The 21,459-nt window shown below is 43.9% G+C and overlaps 1 protein-coding gene across 20 annotated transcripts in view; it reads right to left on the minus strand.

Annotated features, from left to right (window-relative positions):
- The window catches only part of NRXN1 (neurexin 1), a 767,737-nt gene that overhangs the window by 128,997 nt on the left and 617,281 nt on the right, over window positions 1–21,459 (minus strand). For all 20 annotated transcript variants that reach the window (XM_054395842.1, XM_054395825.1, XM_054395833.1 and 17 more), the window contains one exon: window positions 5,611–5,782. In XM_054395842.1, coding sequence (XP_054251817.1) covers window positions 5,611–5,782 — 172 coding nt within the window. The remainder of the gene's footprint in view (window positions 1–5,610; window positions 5,783–21,459) is intronic.

Raw genomic sequence — 21,459 nt, forward strand, 5'->3', positions numbered from 1 at the left:
ACATATGGCATAAATTTACACGTAAAATGTTCACTCACACTGTATAATTCATCTTCTACATATTCCCAGATGGAGAGTTCCTGAGAAGTCCTCCTGTTTTTTCCAAACACTTACCTCCAAGGGAAGTAAAGTATCACAGAATCCTTGAATCACTGATGTATAGAATGGTTTGGGTTGAAAGAACCTTAACGATCATCCAGTTCCAACCCCTCTGCCATGGGCAGGGACACCTTCTGCTAGACCAGGTTACTCAAGACCTGGCCTTCACCACCTCCAGGAAGGGGCATCCACAACCTCCTTGGGCAACCTGTTCTTCCAGTGCCTCACCACCCCTGCTCTAAAGAATTTCTTCCTAATCTCTGTCTAAATCTCCCCTCTTCCACCTCAAAGCCATTGTCCCAAACATGTTCTTGTTTCCTAGCTTCCAAGAGCGTGAAAATGGCATACAAAACAGGAGACAATGGGCAGTCTCTGTTTCACAGAAGCTTAATTGCTGTGAACAAAACTTCAGCCTTCTCCATTGCATTCCCCTCCTGGGCAAAAGGAGGATTGCAATGGAAAACAGCATTTACCCTAAACAGGGCACACTAATAGATTCACAGAAAGCCTTAGGTTGGAAGGGACCTCAGAGATGATCTCCATTAACCACCTTGCCATGGGGAGGGACAAATCTCAACTAGACCGAGTTGCTCAAGGCCTTATCCAACCTGGCCTTAAAAACTCCCAGGCAGGAGGCATTCACACCCTCCCCAGACAGCCTATTCCAGAGTCTCACCACCCTTACATTGAAGAATCTCTCCCTAAGACCCAGTCTAACCCTGGTCTCCCTCAGCTTCCAGCCATTCCCCCTTGTCCTGTCTCTGTCCACCCTTATGAAAAGTTACTTTCCATTTATCTCAAAGTCACGTGTATCCTGTGAAAAGAAGGCAGATACTTTCTCTATTTTCCAAAATACAGGCACCAAGAACAGCATTTCACTGAAGTGTCCCCTTCCCCTTGGATGTTCTGTGATAGCAACATTTAGCCCACAGATGTAGAGAAAGTCCCTGAGACAAACATGTGTGCTCTCAGATGTTTTAACTTATGTGCTAAAGAAAAAAAAAAAAAGCCAAAAATAAAACAAACCCAAACCCAACAAACCTAAAACCCAGACCAGAATTATTCTGTATGATACCAAATTCCTAAGAGCTGCAGCTGCCAGTTGCCATATTGCAGAGGTACTTAGCAGGAACCAGAATGTCAGCTTGGGCTTTGAACTTCTGCCAACATACACAGACTCACACAGGTTCTTCTTTGGTGTCTACGCTTGATTGTAATTCATACTCCCCAGTCACACAGATACATCTGTTCCTCTAGTCTGGCAGGGTTTTGGACAATCTCTTTTGTGTGAACAATGTGTGCAAGATGCTTCTGCTGTCAGATTTGGGTCTGTTAGATACACCCCTGACAACATCTACTGACCCATGGGGTACTGCAGGACAGCTGTAACTAACATGCTTTTCTAACACTAATCAGAGATGCAAGGATCACAGACTGAAGAATGACAGGGTTTGGAAGGGAATTCTGGAGACAATCTAGTCCAAGCCCTATAACCAGACCAGGTTCACCTAAGACAGATTGCACAGGAGTGCATCCAGACAGGCTTTAAATGCCTCCAACGATGAAGGCTCCACCATTTCTCTGAGCAGTCTAGTCCAGTGCTCTACATAAAGAAGTTCCTCCTCATGTTTAGAAGGAACTTCCTGTGTTCCACTTTATGCCAGCTACCTCTTGTTGTGTCACTGGGGACCACTGAAAGAAGTCTGGTCCCATCCTGCTGACATCCATCTTTAGGTATTCCTAAGCATTGTTAAGATCACCCCTCAGATCATCTACTCCAAAGCCCCTGCCATGGTCTGGCACACCTCTCAACTAGACCACATTGCTCAAGGCCTCATCCAATCTGCCTTTGAACACCTCCATAGAGGAGGCATCTGAAGAACTTCTTCCTAAGATCCAGTCTAACCCTACTCTTCATCACCCTAAAACATCCCCCCTTGTCCTGCCTCTAGAGACCCTTATGAAAAGTCCCTCAGCAGCCTTCCTGTAGGATCCCTTCAGGTATTGGAAGGCAGCTCTAAGGGGCCCTTGGAGTCTTTTCTTCCGCATCCTGAACAACCCCAGCTCCATCAGCCTATCCTCATAGCCTCTGGTCAGAAACTCCTTTCAGAAAACCTTCATCCAGTATTTTAGATGATGACAAACAAGCAATGTCTTGTGGTCAGTGGCAAGTGACAGGACAAGAGGAAATGGCTTCAAATTGTGCCAGACAAGGTTTAGGTTGGAAATTAGAAAAAACTCCTTCCCCTAAAAGGTTCTCAAAGACTGGAACAGGCTTCCCAGGGTGGTGTTCGAATCCCCACCCCTGGAGGTTTTTCAAAGAGGCAAAGATGTGGTGCTGAGGGCCATGACATAGCACCAGACTGCATCAAGATAGATAATGGTTGGGCTTGATCATCTTAGAGGTCTTTTCCAACCAAAGCCATTCCATGATTCTACAAAACTACCTGCCAGGTACCACTGTCAGTTCCTAAACCAGCAACAGCAGCAGCACATCTAAATTGGGTGCAGCAGCTTTTGCCAAGCTGTGCCATCTGATACCTCTAAGACATCACTTTCAGAAATATTACTTTTAGAAGTGGAGTCACAGAGGCAGTTTTTAAAAGAGTGCCATTATCTTCAGAGTAGTATCACTGCAACAGACTGCCCAGGGAGGCTGTGGAGTCTCCTTCTCTAGACACATTCTAAACCCACCTGGATGTTCTTTTCAGTGGTGCATAGTAAGAAGACAAGGAACAACAGGTTCAAACTTGAACATAGAAGATTTCACCTCAACATGAGGAGAAATTTCTTTACAGTGAGGGTGACCAGAGCACTGGAGCAGGCTGCCCAGAGAGGATGTGGAGTCTCCTTCTCTGGAGACCTTCAAAACCCACCTGGATGCATTCCTGTGCAGACTAACCTGGGTGATCCTACTTTCACAGGGGGTTGGACTCAACGATCTCTGGAGATCCCTTCCAACCTCTAATTTACTGTGATAATATGATCAACTTTGCTGAAAGGCAGCATAGTCTTCCAGGCAAGCCTGGGTCTTCTCTGAAAGTTACATCAATACCAGAAATGAGTGTTTGAAAAGGGCTGAAACGAAGAGTGCCAAACCTGACAGAGCAGCATGGAAATATATGAAAAAAGTATGGTTAGGTACTCACATGCTAGGAAGGTAGAAGACACAGAGGTGAAAAGAGGGAGAATAGGTTTCAAAAGTGATGCTATGACATATAGCAGTCATAAAATATTACTGTGGGAAAGGCAAAGAAAATTAAAGGCCAAAAGCAGTCTTGGAAGATCCAGCAATAAAGCAAGCCAAGGGATTCTGTATCCTAGCTGATAAAGCAAGTGAAAATGTCTCGAATGCAGCTTGTGTAGTGATTATTACAGGAAGCTCAAGAAGCTCCAAATTATCCAAAGAAAAAATCCAACCTCCTTCCACTCCACTAATCCTGTATCAAGGAAATAACTCTATTCTCTAAATTGATCTATGTCCAGTATAAACAAATTCTGTGTGCCAGCATCCTCAGAAATCAACTGAAGGGCTGGGTTTGTGTTTTTGTTTTTGTTTTTTAAGGCACTTTGTGTTTTCAGGAAGAAACAGAATAGAGAAGGAAATGGAAAACATTTTCATGCTCATCACTTGGGTAAAACCCAGAAGAAAAAAAAAACAACCAAAAACATAAACCAAACCCAAACCCACTCTAAATGTAGTTTTTTCCCTTTCTGCTATGTAAGTCTTGAATACAAATGAAGACACACTCCTTCCAACTTCTGTCATCTTATTTCAGCCACCAGTTACCAAACACTGCAAAAGATAAAAAACCAAGCGAAAAAACTCAGGACAGGATTTACTTAGTATCCCAATTTCTTTCAAGGGTTTATCACCTCTCAGGGATTCATCTAACTTAAAGCTGTTAATCGTTTTTAGTGGCCAGAACAGTCCCTCATTTATAACCCATTTCAGAATCAAAGAATAGTAGGGGTTGGGAGGGACCTCCAGAGATCACCCAGTCTAACCCCCAGGCCAAAGCAGGATTACTGAGGACAGGTCACACAGGAACACATCTAGGAGGGTTTTGAATGTCTTCAGAATAGACTCCACAACCTCTCTGGGCAACCTGCTCCAGGGCTCCAGCACCCTTACCATGAAGAAGTGTCGTCTTGTTTTGAGATGGAAACTCCTGTGTTCCAGATGGTACTTGCTGCTTCTTGTCCTTTCACTGGGCACCACCAAAAGGAGCCTGGCACCTTCATCCTGACACCCACTCCTCAGATATTTATAGACATTCATCAGATCCCCTCTCAGCCTTCTCCAGTCTAAGCAGCCCCAAGTCTCTCAGTCTTTCTTCATACCAGAGATATTCGAGTCCCCCAATCACCCTTGCAGCCTGTTTGGGACTCTCTCTAATAGCCCCCTGTCTCTCTTGAACTGGGGAGCCCAAAATTTGACACAGGACTCCAGCTGCAGGCTCACCAGAGCAGAGCAGAATGGCAGCATCACCTCTCTCAACCTACTGGCCAGGATCTTTTGATTCAGCCCAGGATGCCATTGGCCTTCCAGGTCAGTTAGTGAACCATACCCTCCCACCCCACTGCACTTACCAAATGAAGGATTTTCTACTTCCAGAGATATTAATCAGAACTGTCATTTGTGCAACAGCAAATACGCAAACCAGAATACCTGCAGCTCTGAATCTGCTGCCTTTTGTCTAACAGCAACACACAGAGCAAGTGTGAGCAGATAACCTGCAGATTTGTAAGTTACCATTCATGGCTCAGTAGTTCTAGTCAATAAGAAAGGGACTGAGTGCTTGAGCAACCTGCTGCCTTTAAAACTGGATTAAATTAGTGACACAGTAATCTTCAGTGCAATTTGCATCAAATTAACTGTAGGCCTGATCAAGGCAGCTCTGTCTTCACACCCCTGTGTCTTGTTCAGGTAATCAACATCACTTGCATAAGTAATACCCTGGAGCTTGCATTTGAAGTTAAGTCATCTCAGTCTGGTGGGTTGGTTGGTTGGACAACTGAATAACTGATACAACTTCTGATTTATGCCTGCTGGTAAATTCAGAAGCTTCCAAGTGCTTCAATACCAAGTTGTAATTAAAAGAACACAAACAACCTCTCCCTCAGCAAATGTTTTATCCCATCACTTGGAGATCAATTTGGAAGCTCACTTCACTGCGTAGCTTTTGTCAAAGCCTTTTTTCTTTCTTTCTTTATTTTTTTCCCCTGAAACAATAATCGAACAAAAACCCAAGAAATAAACCCAATATCTCATGCCTTAAAAACTGTATTTTTTCCACTTCCAGTAATAACTTGCATGTTGTGCTTTGAAACTCACTTAGGAAATGCCATAATTACAAACTGCATATTGCTCAGGACTCTTTAACTACTTAATTAAGCTACTAAAACACTGTGAGAGAGCAAAAAGAAGCAAAATGAGCCAAACTCCACACATCCCCTCCTCTTCCCCCCACAACCCTCTTACTCACAAGAGTTTGAGTAAGGCCTTACCTGCTGGGTAGCGCTCAATAACTGGCCAGTTGTCCACCTGTAATGTGGCATTGCCACCACTTCTAGTGAAACGTACTACATGGTATTTGCCATCATTAATGATTGCGTTGATCTCTTCAATAGAGATGTCATCAGTTCCAACATTAAATTTAACTCCAATTTTGCCTTGGTGCTGCATATTACAAAAAAAAAAAAAAAAGAAAAGAAAAGAAAAGAAGAAAAAGCACTAATTAAGACCTGGTTTAGCAAGAAATAGAGACACTGTGTCATGCACAGAAAGATTTCTAACCACGTCTTCCCCCCCTCAGATGTAACTTCTGAAGGCTTGCATGTGGCAGTGACAAGCCTCCTGACAGCTCCCTCTTTGAGAGGTAATTGATATTCCATGTGAGTTATTTCACCAAATTGAGTCCTCTCCCTTTCTAAGAGATTCAGACCAAGAGAAGGAGAAGAAAAAGAGGAGGAAAGCTCAGGCTTTCTTTCTCTGTCTCCTCCCTCACCCCCATGAGAACTGAACACTCTTTTTCTTTTAGACTTTACAGTGTCACTTAGAAGAGGGATGAGGATTTTCTGGCTATAACACCAAGGCTCAGCCCTGCATCTCCTTTCTCCAAACTTCATTCATACTCAGAGTCTTCACAACTGATACAAAAAGGAGGAGCTCTTGTGGGTTTGCTAATGGAGAGAGATTTTTTTTGCATCACATTGTAGTATCTCCAAATCATTCAGACATGAACAGACCAATTGACTAACCAGGACTTTAGAGCCACAGAGGAACAAAAGTTGTTCATGACACAAGGACAGCATCTTGCTCCTGGTAAGGATCAAGGATTTTTAAAAATTTATATTTTATTTATATAGTTGTAATTATATTTAGATATTAATATTATTTATATTTTTAATTTATATTTAATTTATATATTATTTATATATTTATAGTTTTGTTTATATTTTTGCATTTATATTTTCAGCTATATCAAGATTTTTTTTTTGCTGTTCTTGTTGGGATTTGCCTATAACCTCCTGCACCTGAGCACATTCAGGGATCAGGGGACTTCCACCACACATTCATACTCTGAACTAAGGCTGTACATTTTCCAGCTGCTCATGACACGGGCACATATTTCCATTTGTATTGTACTTGCCTATAGGGTGTCAGTAAGGGATATAACTTATCCACCTTCTTTTGGCTCTCGTGGGAGTTGCAGGGCAAGCTCCCAGGTTATCTTGGGAGAGAAACTGCATCACTGTTTTACTTCTATTAGTTCAAGTATGACTCAGATCAAATTTCACTCATTTTCTCCCATGGGTGCAGCAGCTTATTTGCTTCACCTGTTTCATTCATGTGCTTACTTCCTTTATACAGAGATGTATACAAAGAAATATAACATTGTCCCAGCTACAGCAATCACCTCTTTTACTAATTTATGAAATGCAGAATCCCAGCATGTAATGATAATGGCATTGACACCTTTTCACTGTGCTTTCAAGAAATCAAAGGTTTGGAGGATTAAAAAAAAAAACAAACTAATTTTACAGTAATTCATAATTGTACTATTCATAACCTTCACTTTACCTACCTTCTTTCCTATTTGCTGTATATACTATTATTTTACATTTAAAATAAATGGTAAGAAAGAAAACAAAAACCACCTTTGAGTAAATAGGACAGGTGCAGGCAAAACAAAGTGGCATGAAAGGAAAATACATCAGCAGCTATTCCAAACTAAAAGACTGTGGTGCTGCAAAAGTTCTCAAGCTACCATTGGTAAATGGCCAGATACTGGCAAGAGAAATGAATGTTTCACAGGCTTGAAGGGAAACATGTAGCCTCGCTGGATCACATCTGTATTTTTTGTGGGAAAAAACACAAACAACAAAGTTTCATTGGCTTCTCTCCATTTGTACATAAGTACGGTGCACAGACATCAACCACGAAGCTGCAACAGCAAAGAATATCACCACAACAGTTGATACCAAACTATAGTGGACTTTAGGGCTTTATTTCTAACACACATTTGTAACTGAGAGGATGAAAAAATTCCATATTTAATGGATACATTTAATATTTTCCATATATATATATTCTATTATATCCTGGTTGATAAGAAGTTATCCATGGGACAGACAAGAAGGCAAATAGCATATATGGGTGCATTAAGAAGAGTGTGGCCAGCAGGTTGAGGGAGGTTCTCGGCCCTAGTTACACCACATCTGGAATACTGGGTCCAGTTCTGGGCTTCCCAGTTCAGGAGGGACAGGGAGACACTGCAGAGAGTTCAACAAAGAGCCATGAGGATGGTTAAAGGATTGGAGCATCTCTTATGAGGAAAGCCTGAGGCTGTTTAGCCTGGAGAAGAGAAGGCTGAGAGGGGATCTTATCAATGCCTACAAGTATCTGAAGGGTGGCTGTCAGGAGGGTAAAGCCAGGCTCTTTTCAGTGATACCCAGCGACAAGACAAGGGGTAACGGATGTAAACTCAATCACAGGAAATTCCATCTCAGCATGAAGAGAAACATCTTTACTGCGAGCGTGATGAAGCCCTGGAGCAGGCTGCCCAGAGTGGAGTCTCCTTCTCTAGCGATCTTCCAAACCTGTCTGGATGTGTTCCTGTGAGGCCTGCCCTAAAGTGGTCCTGCTTTGCAGGGGTTTGGAGTTGATGCTCTCTATAGAGGTACCTTCCAACCCTAACATTCTGTGATTCTGTGACCTGTTTGACTTCTGAGCATGACATGAAACATGACTGCTTTAAAACTACAAAATAAACTGTGATGCAAAGACCTCACAGTACACAGGCCCAGAGAGAAGGTGATACTGCCACAAACCAGTAAGTCTCCATGGATCAGCTGAGCTGCAATAATCACCTCTACGTTGATGGTGGATTTTTTAAGCCCTTGCATTAATCACACTGTAGTTTGAACTCACTGTACTCCTCTTTCTCTGTCTGCAAGCCACATGATTTTTCAATTGTTGTTAAGACCACGTGCACAAAATGTTACTTTGAATCAGCTAATGTCCAGAAACCTATTGAGATAACCTGATCCCAGCCTTCAGCCCTGTGATGCTTAACCTAATGGCTCTGTAGAATTAGGAAGAATTGCTTTTTACTTATCCTCCTCTTTTGGAGCAATGTGATAGCATAGAAAGGGGAAAGAGCGATAAAGCTGAAGCATTTACTATTTCCATTTTTCCAGCCTCAAGGTGCATAGTGCAGTAGTAGAAATTCTCCTTTATCACTTGTTTATTCATAATAACCATAAAACTGTTTTTCCTATCAGGAACAGCCTCAGACAAATGCTGAATGTGAGATTCTCCCTTCAGCACCCTGATGATGGGCACTGTGCAAATATCTGTGTGTTACGAAGCATGCCAGTAAGTCAACAGTACTGCTGAATAGTCTTATCCTTGCCAGTGAGCTGAAGTAGCTCATATCTCTAGGAGCTTATGCTTGCCCACCAGCAAAGAAGACAATTTCAGAGGTGTTGTGGCAAAGATCAGCTCACAGAAGTCCACCACACTGTTTATGGTTCTTAGCCTGAGTTTTGTTTTTCTCAACATCACCTAGTTGTCAGAGAATATAACAAGGAAATCAATTCCTTTTCCTATCATGTCTTTTTCTAACCTGAGCTAGGAAGGCCACAATAACAGAGTGACAACATGTAGGAGATGGGAGGATCTGTAATGTTAATTCCAAGAGAGACCAGATGAGGAAGGCCACAGTAACAGAGTAAAACATGTAGGAGATAGAAGTAATACTGGAAATTCTCCTAAGAGAGGCCAGAAGAGAAGGGGCATCTTCAGGAGAAGAGTTAAAAGAGCAAAGCATTTAAAGAAGTTGCATAAATATTGTTCTCTGTCTGTGGAAATTACTTTGAACTTCAAATCAGAAGATGCTACGATGACTGTTAGAATCCTCACATCACCACCACTGCTCCCTGGGACAAAGCAGTGCAAGGGACCTCCAATCAACGTACAGACAAGCTATGTGACACTGAGCCCAAATCAGCAGCTCTTCAGAAAAGCTGAACTTGTAATTTGGAGGTACCTTGACACATAGATGTACTGGTAAAGGACATGGCTAGACACCAGACTTGGTAGGACTAGGTGATGGGTTGACACAATCATAAAGGTCTTTTCTAAATGAAATAATTCTGTGAATCTGTGCAGCTGTCCTGCTTCTGAGGCTAGGGTGACTTTCTCTGCACAGTACCCATGCATACAGATAAGCTCATCTGGCATTTCCTAAAGTACCCCTAGACCTTACTGCACCACACAGAGCAGGCTTCACTCACACTTTAACCTCTGCTTTGTCTTCAAAAGCTCTGGCAGCTCCTGTTGTAATCTAGCCATTCCAGTGGAATCTTTTCAAGCATGCTTGTAGAACTGTACACTCCAAATACTTCTGCTTTGGCTTCAACAGAGTTCTCCTGAAGCACCAAGAATGCTGATGAACACAAGAACCAACTGAGAAACGTCAAAATGCAAATCAAGCTGGCAGCTGACAGTGCAATTTGTTCCCTGTTGGACCCTAGTCCAGTGCTACCGATCTGCCAACTCCACAGGCAGAACAACTTATGCTAGTATAATATATATACATATATATATATATATATGTAGATGTGTATCTCCAAAAGAATGATATTTCCTAAGCATCAGCAAGGTTTTACTGCTCTCTGTAGTAATAATTCTAGAGTCAAACATGAGCATGTGCAGATTTGGCACAACAGTAGTTTCAGAAGAGACCACAGACAATCTAAGCTGATGATACTTAAAACCTTTAGCAAGTTCCAAAGAAAGGTAACAATATCATGACTCCCACAGGTCAACAAATAGAAACAAACAAACAAACAAACAAAACCCTTCAAGCCTGCCAGTTTGCATCTTAGAGTGCCAGTCCCTGAGGCTCAGCTTGTTGGTATTGTGAAAACAAAGTCTTACAACTAACTGGTGGTTTACTTTGGTGTTTTTGAAAAACATGTTGCTGGAGTTTTGTTAAGAGGAGTCAGATCATTTTTCACTCAGATGTAATCAGAAGCTAATGATCTACATTAGAGGAACATATGTAAAGTAATTAAAATAATTTCTGGCTTTCTGACTCCTGTTAAGGAAATGTGTAGGCAAAAAATAGTACTGTTTGCTTCAGGAAGTGAGGAGAGGGCTACCTAACAGACAGAAGAGACATTTGAACCCCATTCTTCATTAACTATGTATACTTTAGTCTAACAGTCCATCATTTTATCTTATTAGCATCTAGTACCTTCCAGGGGAAACGTTTCCTGGGAAAGACACCGTCCTAGGTTTGAGCCACGAGCTGCCCAGGGCACAAGGACAGCAAAGTATTTTACCCCTGAAGGAGTGGAAGGGAACCACTGGCACAGAACTGGAGGTTGAGTTTGCAAGCTGTTTACAAATATATACAGAAACACAACAGGTATTCAGGGAAAAGGAATATAGACACAAATTAAGCCCAGTTCTCCACCTGGGCCAGAACCTTCCAAAAACTTTCCCCCCACTCAACCTCAGCAGGCCCAGGAGCAGGACAAAATGGCGTCCAACCCCGCCCCCCCCCTCAGGACAGACCTACCAAGGCCATGCCTCTCGGACTCCACACACCATCACCCTAGGCAAATATTACATAGCAAGAGATTTGCTTGCCAGCTCAAGGCTGCAGAGCCCCAAACTCCTCCACACTGCCTGCTGGAAAGCAGCTCCATGGATAAAGTTCTAGTGGAGAGCAAGTTCTGCATGGGACAGCAATGTGCCCTTGTGGCCAAGAGGGCCAAAGGTATCCTGGGGTGCGTCACAAAAAGGGTGCCCGGCAGGTGAAGGGAGGTTCTTCTCCCCCTCTACTCTGGTGAGACCACACCTGGAATACTGCATCCCGTTTTGGACTCCCCAGTTCAAGAAAGACAGAGACCTGCTGGAGAGAGTCCAACAGAGAGCCACAAGGATGATTAGGGGACTTGAGCATCTCCCCTGTGGAGAGAGACTGAGAGCCCTGGGGCTGTTTAGAAGAGAAGACTGAGAGGGGATCTGATCAATCTCTATCAATATTTGAGGGGTGAGTGTCAAATGAAGGGAACCAAACTCTTTTTGGTGGTGTGCACTAATAAGAAACAACAGGTTCAAGCTTGAATATAGAAGGCTTCACCTCAACATGAGGAGAAATTTCTTTATGGTGAGGGTGACAGAGCCCTGGAGCAGGCTGCCCAGAGAGGTTGTGGAGTCTCCTTCTCTGGAGACTTTCAAAACCCACCTGGATGCATTCCTGTGAGGACTACCTTAAGGGATCCTGCTTTGGCAGGGGGGTTGGACTGGATGATCTCTGGAGGTCCCTTCCAACCTCTAGTGTACTGTGATACCTCAGAGGTAAGAGAAGTCAGAGCACATTGGAGCAGAAAGAAGAGAGGAAAAGAGAAAGAACAGATTGTGATGTCTGTTTATATAGGGAGATGCAGGATAATGGGAACAAAATAACAAAGATTACACTTTCCTGTGTCCAACCCCTGGCACTCTCTGCTACCTCTAGAGGTCTTTTTCCTCTATAATCACAGAAGCAGAGTCATGGGAATGGCCACAATGAAGTCCTTTCAAATCACAGAATCACAGAATTGTCAGGGTTGGAAGGGACCTCAAGAATCATCCAGTTCCAAGCCCCTCTCTGCCATGGGCAGGGACACCTCACACTAGATCAGGTTGCTCACAGCCACATCCAGCCTGGCCTTAAAAACTTCCAGGGATGAGGCTTCCATCACCTCCCTGGGCAACCTGTTCCAGTGTCTCACCACCCTCACTGTCAAGAATTTCTTCCTAACTTTTAAATCTGCCATCCTCAAGCTTCAATCCATTCCTCCTCATCCTGTCTCTACAAGCTCTTGTCAAAAGTCCCTTCCCAGTTTTCTTGCATGCCCCATTCAGGAACAGGAAGGCTACTCTAAGGTCTCCTTGGAGCCTTCATTTCTCCAGGCTGAACAGCCCCAGATCTCCCAGCTTGGCCCCATAGCAGAGATGGTCCAGCTCTCTGATCGTCTTAATGACCTCCTCTGGACCCACTCCAGCACTTCCAATACCCTTCCTGTGTGGGGGGCTTGGTACTAGATGTAGTACTGCAGGTGGGGTCTCAGCAGAGCAGAGGAGCAGAATCGCCTCCCTTTTCCTGCTGGTCACAGGTTTCGTTAAACAGAGATGGAGAGAACTTGCAGTATGTTTTGCTCTCATGTTTCACTGGGGACCTCTGTAGAGATCATTTCATAAACCTTTAAATGACCCTACTTTCATGCCATTTAGTTATCTAGATTTTCTAAATCAATACAGAAATAATAGGAACTCATTGGTTGCCAGATGCCCCTGGTTGACATATAAGAAATAGCACTGTCAGGGTAACAACATTAGCTATGCAAACGCGTACAGATGCTAGCAGATCCACTGCACTCCCACATGTTGCTCTATACAAAGTAAGCAGCTTCTAGCCTTAAAGCAGTGACTCTTAAAAGAGGTAAGTGAAAAGCATGCTCAGCATCACACTAATTTACAACTGAGGTGTACTTGAAAAAAAAAAAAAATAAAAGCTACCTAAGTGGATGACTAAGTGGAAGAACTGACACTGGCTTCACAGAATCACAGAATGTTAGGGGGTGGAAGGGACCTCCAGAGATAATCCAGTCAAAACCCCCTGCCAAAGGAGGATCACCAAGAAGGCTACCAAGGTAATCAGAAGGCTGGAGAACCTGTCTATGAAGATAGGCTGAGGTAATTGGGGCTGTTCAGCCTGAGGAGGACAAGGCTCCAGGGAGAACTTAGAGCTGCATTTCAATTACCTGAAGGGGACCTACAGGAAGGCTGGGGAGGGTCTGTTTAGAAAGGTCTGTGGTGATAGGATGAGGGGCTTGAAACTGGAGCAGGGGGGATTTAGGTTGGACATCAGGAGGAAGTTCTTTGCAATAAGAGTGGTGAAAAACTGGAACAGGTTGCCCAGGGATGTGGTTGAGGCCCCACCCCTGGAGACATTCAAGATCAGCCTTGATGTGGCCTTTGGCAGCCTGCTCTAGTTGGAGGTGTCCCTGCTGAGTGCAGGGGGTGTTGGACAAGCTGTGCCCCTTCCAACCCAATGCAAACTCTGTGAATTGATGATTCTGCCACTTGAGTTCTCAGCCTGCAGTTTTCCTGTGTAGTTCTAAATATTGTGTATCTCCTTGCTATACACCACAGCTGTATTATTTCCAGTTACTCTGATGATGAATTACTGAGATGATACGATTACCCTAACAACCAGCCCCCCAAATAGTTATGGAAGACATATGGTGTAGAGCCTGCAGCAGCAGCAGGCTGCATCTTATTATCCACTCAGCAGCATTATTGCAGTATGCAGAACTAAATTTTTTCTGACAAAATATGCAGTAAAGAACAATTTAAGCAGTCAGCCCTTAACATGATACTTCATGTCAAAACAGCAGGTCCCACAGAATTATCTTGACCTTGCTAGTGTCTCACCAAGAGATGGTGAAGATGGATTGAAGAGACTACAGATACCATTACTCCAAAGATAGCCTAATTTGAAGGAAAAGAAAGTCTTTTCACTGCTGGCCAAAGTAGCTCACATGCCGTGACACTGCTTCTGCAAGCTTGTTTTCCACATAGGCAGGCACCTCTGAACTTGTGTACTTTGAATTATAATATTGTCAGCCTCAAAAATAGCAAGCACTCTCCCCAAACATCCATCAAAGAATCATACAATGGTAGGGGTTGGAAGGGATCACCCAGCCCAATCCCACCTCAAATTACCATCCACTCCAATCCCCCTGCCAAAGCAGGATCACCTAGGGCAGGTCACAAAGGATACATGCAGGTGGGTTTTGAAAGCCTCCAGAGGAGACTCCACAACCTCTCTGGGTAGCCTGCTCCAGGACTCTGTCACCCTCACCATCCAGAAGTGTCTCCTCATGTTGAGGTAGAACCTCCTGTGTTGCAGCTTGTACCCTTTGTTCCTTGTCCTATCACTGGGCACCACCAAGAAGAGCCTGGCACCTTCATCCTGACACCCATACCTCAGATATTTATAGACACTGATAAAGTCCCCTCTTAGCCTTCTCTTCTCCAGACTAAACAGCCCCAGGGCTCTCAGACTTCATATCAGACATGTTCAAGTCCCTTCACCATCCTTGTAGTTCTCCACTGGACTCTCTCCAGCAGGTACCTGTCTCTCCTGAATTGGGGAGCCCAAAACTGGACACAATATTCTAGGTGTATTCTCATCAAGGCAGAGCAGAGGGGGAGAACTGCCCTAGACCTGCTAGACACATCAACATGTATTTTCAAATGAGCACATTTGAAAATTAGGTTTTCTTTCCATTTGTTCTTAGTATTTTTAACACAGAGGTTATTATTATTATTGTTCCTAGGACTGGATGCAGCTACCCATAGGTGCAAGTATACTCCAAGAAAGAAACCCCAACGAGTAGAACCTTGAGGTCAGTACAACATAATCCACACTGGAAATTGTGCTGCTTTAAAGGTATTGATTTCTGTACTTAGAAAAGCTGCACAGAACTCTTCTGATAATTTGTATGTATGAAACAAATCCAGAGTCAGAGTCAGTGGGAGGTATAGCTGGGACCAGAAGTGAAGAATCAGCAAATTCTCATGCAGGCTTTCATGCTCAATGATTAATAACCATATGATTAACACACATGCTCCTGAAAAGGCAAGTAATGAAGTTTTGAGGATCTGGATCAAAGGGTTCCTCATATTAAAAATCTGTAGGACATTATTAAAAAGCCAAAAATGGTATTAGCTGCCCAGCTGCTATCGAGCCTTAATGAAAACTGAATACCTACTGCCATTCATTAATGACAATCTTGAATATTTCCAGCTGCCTACCACAAACACTAGGACGAAGAACTTCTTAAACCACTGTTTAAATGCAGATTGGGCATTCCTTTATTGTTCCGATTCCCTGAATGCAAATTTATTTCCAGAACTCTTTCTTAACTCTTCTTCTCCTGCTTTGGCATCTGCAATTGGGAAAAAAACCTGTTCCTAATTCATCTTGGCTCCTGAATACTCATTATTGTGAGGGTCACAGAGTGCTGGAACAGGCTGCCCAGAGAGGTTGTGGAGTCTCCTTCTCTGGAGACTTTCAAGCCCTGTCTGGATGTATTCCTGTGCAACCTGTGCTGGATTGTATGGTCCTGCTCCAGCAGGGGGGTTGGACTCAATGATCTCCAGGGGTCCCTTCCAACCCCTAACATCCTATGATTGACATGGATCTATGTGAAAATTCAAGGAAAGAAGACACTTCTTTACAGTGAGGGTGGCAGAGCCCTAGAGCAGGTTGCCCAGAGAGGTTGTGGAGTCTCCTCCTCTGGAGACATTCAAAACCCACCTGGTTGTGTTCCTGTGTGACCTGCCCTAGGTGATGCTGCTCTGGCAGGGGGGTTGGACTGGAGGATCTCTGGAGGTCCCTTCCAACCCCTAAGATGCTGTGATTCTGTAAGCAAAACCTTGCTCACAGTATGATTTAAAGCTGAGGATCTAAATAGTCGACCTAGATGACTATTTGTTCCTCTCTGCAAAATGAAGAAAACACAATATTCTCACTTCAGAAACATGTCTGAAAGAGTTTGTCATTGCAACAAGAAGGAGAAGTAAACAAAACCAAAGAAACACACAATGACAACAAATCAATTACTGGCCTCTAAACCCAACATACAACTGATTTAAAAGGACCTCACCCAAGAAACCACAGCTATGGTTATTCTCAGACAGCAGAGCTACAGTATGACACAGGATTGGACTGCTTGCAAAAAGGCAGATAATAGATTCATAGATTAATAAAACAGTTTGGGTTGAAAGGGACCTTAAAGACCATCTTGGTCCAAACTCCTGCCATGGGCAGGGACATACTTTCCACCAGACCAGCTTGCTCAAGTCCTCATCCAACCCAGCCTTCAACACCTCCAGGGAGAGGGCATCCACAACCTCCCTGGGCAACCTTTCCAGTGAGGGTGGTGAGACACTGAAACAGAATTTCTTCCTAATCTCCAGTCTAAATCTGCCCTCCTCAAGCTTCAATTCATTCCCTCTCATCCCATAACCAGGACTATTCAAGTCCTGGCTGCTGTCCCATTTTCTGAGCAGTCCTTTCTCTTATTGTCATGGGCAGTGTCATCCTATAGGAAGCTTCAACACCGTACATATTTTTCTCGACAGCAGTAGCTTCCTTTATCTTACCTTTCTCCATCTTGCTAAGATACACAGTGTGGAATAGACCATTTTCAATGCTACAATAGAAGATCTTACTTCTTTTGATCACTTAATGCTGCAGAGCATGTAAAGATTCTTATACTGAATACATGTAGCACCTAAAGTGATCAAACAGTGTCAGTTGACTGGACTGTGAAATCCAGTGCAGAGCTGGAAGGTGAAAAAAATGATTGCTACTGCTACCTCCTGCTCTGTTACCACTGCTAACAGCCTCCAAGGTTTGAAAAAATCAAGATCAGGCATCCTAACAAAACCAAACCAAACCCCCATGGAAGAGAAATGACACAAAATAATGCATACAGGTAATCATGAATGCTGGTAAACAGCTTCTGCAAGGAAGAAATCTGGGATCTCAACACAAGAGGGACATGGGCCTGATAGAAGGGGTCCAGAGAAGGGCCACAAAAATGATCTGCAGGCTGAAACACCTCTCCTATAAAGACAGGCTGAACAAATTGGGGCTGTTCAGCTTGGAGAAGAGAAGGCTCCAGGAACATCTTAGAGATATGTTTCAGTATCTGAAAGGGACCTACAGGAAGGCTGGAGAGGGACTGTTTAGAAGTGCCTGTGGTGATAGGATGAGGGGCAATGGTTTGGAACTGGAGCAAGGGAAGATTTAAGTTGGACATCAGGAGAAAGTTCTGCACAATTAGGGTGGTGAAACACTGGTACAGGTTGTCTAGAGAGGTGGTGGAGGCCCTATCCCTGGAGACATTCAGGATCAGCCTTCATGTGACCCTGGGCAGCCTGATCTGGCTGGAAGTGTCCCTGCTGAGTGCAGGAGGTTGGACAAGATGACCTTTGCTAATTCCCTCCAACCCAGTGCAATCTGTGAATCTTTGAACCATTGCAAAATAGCACAAGCACCATCAACTATGTGTTCTCTAACATGCAAGAGACTTGCAAATAAAATTAATTGCATTTAGAAGAAACCTGGCAGGTATTTTAAAATGCTAACACTGAACAAATCAGACAAAAATCAAAGCCAAAGTTAAATTACAGGAAGGGAGCCTCACACATTACAGAGTTCTGTACTGCCAGGCTCTGAAAGGCTCTCTGAAGTAGGGAACAGTCAGGACTGTTGTTTTGTTCACTGGGATGGGTCAGCATTATACTTGAATGATGTCCAAATACATAATTTGTGTTCATGAACACAATGATATTTAAACCTCCCCTAACAGTACATAAACTCTTGCTTTACAACACATAGTGCAACAGCCACAAACAGCCAAAACTGCAAAATGCATCACCATCTGCAAGCTGCACCAGGGAATGGATCAATCTCATCCTTTTACCTACCAATTCTTCACCATTTCTGTACTTCACAGCAGACTTCTACAACTTGGGGAAATCACCACTTGGCAAATGGGGTCTCTCAGGCAACCAACAATCAACTTTTTAGGGCGTTATTCTAACCTCCCTTCAGATATTTGCCCTTTAGTGCATCTACTTGCTTCTCTTCCTGCTTTTATTTTTATATAGCTGGCAGATATTTACCTCCGAAAGTTAAAAGGCTGAAGGAGCTCCACTGAAGTCAAGGTCACTTTATTAATAGTAATGTGGTAAAACCAGGCCACCTCTCAGTAGTTCTCACTTTTTTTTTTTTGCCCTACACCCCCCGAGCTTCTGCTTCTTACAAGATATTCTCACATACTGCAGTGTGGAAGAGATGTGATGGCAAAATCATAGAATCACAGAATGGTCTAGCCTGGAAGGGACCTTCAAAGATCATCTAATCCAACCCCCTCTGCAGTCAGCAGGGACATCCTCAACTAGGTCGGGTTGCCCAGAGCCCTGTTGAGCCTCACTTTGAGTATCTCCAGGGATGGAGCCTCAACCACCTCCCTGGGCAACCTGTTCCAGTGTTCCACTACCCTCATGTTGCAGAACTTGTTCCTAACATCCAATGTAAATCTGCTCTGGTTTGAAGCCATTGCCCCTCTTGCTATTACCACAGTTCTTTGTAAACAGTCTCTCTCCATCCTTCTTGTAACCCCTTTCAGGTACTGGAAGGCTGCCATTAGGTCTCCCTGGAGCCTCCTCCTCTCCAGGCTGAACAACCCCAGCTCCCTCAGCCTGTCCATGTAGCAGAGGTTCTCCAACCCCCTGATCATTTTCATGGCCCTCCTCTAGACCTGGCACCATCAAAAACACTTGACAGATAGCTGATGGAAATGATGTGCTTTCAGTAATTTTTGGTAAAAATCTGGCTGTGCTAAGATCAAGTTTTTCCTAGAAAAAAAAAGCTTAATAGAAACAAGAAATATCACTCTTCATTTTCATACTTCTACAGCATTAACATTAGTAAGGGACTAGTTGAAAATTAAAAAAACAAAAAGGGACAGGATTTCACACTCCAGGGGACCCCCACTGTAAGTAGATACCCTACCATAAGTAGCTACCCTACTAAAAGACCCCAAGCTATAAGTAGACACCCTACAATACATCTCCTGCTTTTATCTCAGTCACTCCAAACTGCAAACCAGCTGGCTGGCAAATCTGTGAGTTGTAACATACAGATCTTTGATTACTTGAAGGCAGAAGGCACCCTTAAGGCTGCTTGATCAGATAAGTCTTTACAAATACATCAGGGTAGCAGGGAAGAGAATCATGGAATCATTAAGTTTGGAAAAGACATCTAAGATCATCGAGTCCAACTAGCAACCCAACACCACCATGCTCACTAAATCACAGAATCATAGATTTGCCAGGGTTGGAAAGGAGCTCAAGGATCATCCAGTTCCAACCCCCCTGCCATGGGCAGGGATACCTCACACTAGATCAGGTTGCTCACAGCCACATCCAGCCTGCCCTTAAAAACCTCCAGGGATGAGGCTTCTACCACCTCCCTGGGCAACCTGTTCCAGTGTCTCACCACCCTCGTGGGGAAAAATTTCTTCCTAACATCCAATCTGAATCTACCCACTTCTAGTTTTGCTCCATTCCCCTTAGTCCTATCACTATCCATGCCCCAGAGTGCCATGTCCACATGTTTTTTGAACACCTCCAGGGACAGTGACTCCATCACCCCCCTGGGCAGCCAGTTCCAATGCCTGACCACCTCTGCAGGAAAGAATTTTTTCTGAACATCTGGTGTAAATCTCCCCTGGTATAACTTAAGACCATTTCCTCTCGTTCTATTGCATCTCTGAAATGGAAAAAAAAATAAAAAAATCATAGAGTCAGGGGGAAAGGGATTCATGGACTTGTTGGATCAAGTCTCACTCTTAAGACTTCCTAAAACCAGAGCAGGGAAAAAAAAAACCTCTGCATCTTACCCAGCCTTCTGGATAGCTTATATTTGCAATGCCTTTTGCTCTGCAGCAGATGACCTGATGTCTCGCTGACTTTGCTTAAATCATGGAGGTGAGGTTTCCACATGGGTGAGCTCAGCACTTCTGAGCAAATAATTCTAGAGCATTAGGCTCCAAAGGGTTTTATTCTAGGATCAGGTAAGGCAGCTGTGTGTGTGGCTGGGCAAGCAGACAGCCTTTCAGACCTTTTTCTGCATCTAATGGTATAACTATAGAGCTATAAAAAGCAATCTCTATTTCTTTTTCTTCTCTTGTTTTTCCAAGTTATTTCTTGCCACAAACAGCCTCATTAAGTAGTAGCATCATGAGAGGACATCATGCACAGATTTTTTTTCACCTGAACTGAAGCTACGTTTTTGCCACTTCTGCTCTGCCTTGCGAGTGCTAACAGATTTCTTGGCTCATTCACCACTGCAAAGGGCATTTCTGATTGACAGATCTCTGCAGTGAGCATCCTCACTATTCCTCTTTCAGCTCTGCAAATCCTGGGGACTGCTCAGGCAGAGCACTGTGCAAATACTGTGCCCATCCTGCTGTAGAGAAACTCCACAAATTCCAGCATACAGCACACACCACAAACAAGGAATCCACTGAAGCTGCTCTTCTACCAAGCTCTGCTTCTTGTATTACTGATTAACAGATTGCATCAGGTTAGAAGGAACCCCCAAAGGTCAGCTTGTCCAACCTGCCTACATTCAATAGGGATGCCTCCAACTAGAGCAGGCTGCCCAGGGATCCATTAAGGCTGATCCTGAATGTCTCCAAAGATAGGGCTTCAACCACATCCCTGGGCAACCTGTTCCAGTATTCCACCACTCTCAATGTGCAGAACTTTCCCCTCATGTCCAACCTAAATCAGCCCTGCTCCAGTTTCAAACCATTGCCCCTCATCCTATCACCACAAGCCCTACTGAACAGTCCCTCCCCAGCCTTCCTGTAGGTCCCCTTCAGATATTGAAAAGTAGCTCTAAGGTCTCCCTGGAGCTTTCTCTTGTCCAGACTGAACAGCCCCAGCTTTCTCAGTCTGTCTTCATAGGAGAGGTGCTCCAGCTCCAGCTCCCTCTGGCCTTCTTTGTGGTTCTTCTCTAGACCTACTTTACCTGTTAGATAACTATGATTATTTTTTTTTTCTGTGTGGCACCCCACACTCAAAACCTGAAACTGATTTACAATCATAGAATCAGTCAGGGTTGGAAGGGACCACAAGGATCATCCAGTTCCAACCCCCCTGCCATGGGCAGGGACACCTCACACTAGATCAGGCTGGCCAGA

Source organism: Indicator indicator, chromosome 2 (assembly GCF_027791375.1).
Source record: "Indicator indicator isolate 239-I01 chromosome 2, UM_Iind_1.1, whole genome shotgun sequence".
Taxonomy (NCBI): domain Eukaryota; kingdom Metazoa; phylum Chordata; class Aves; order Piciformes; family Indicatoridae; genus Indicator; species Indicator indicator.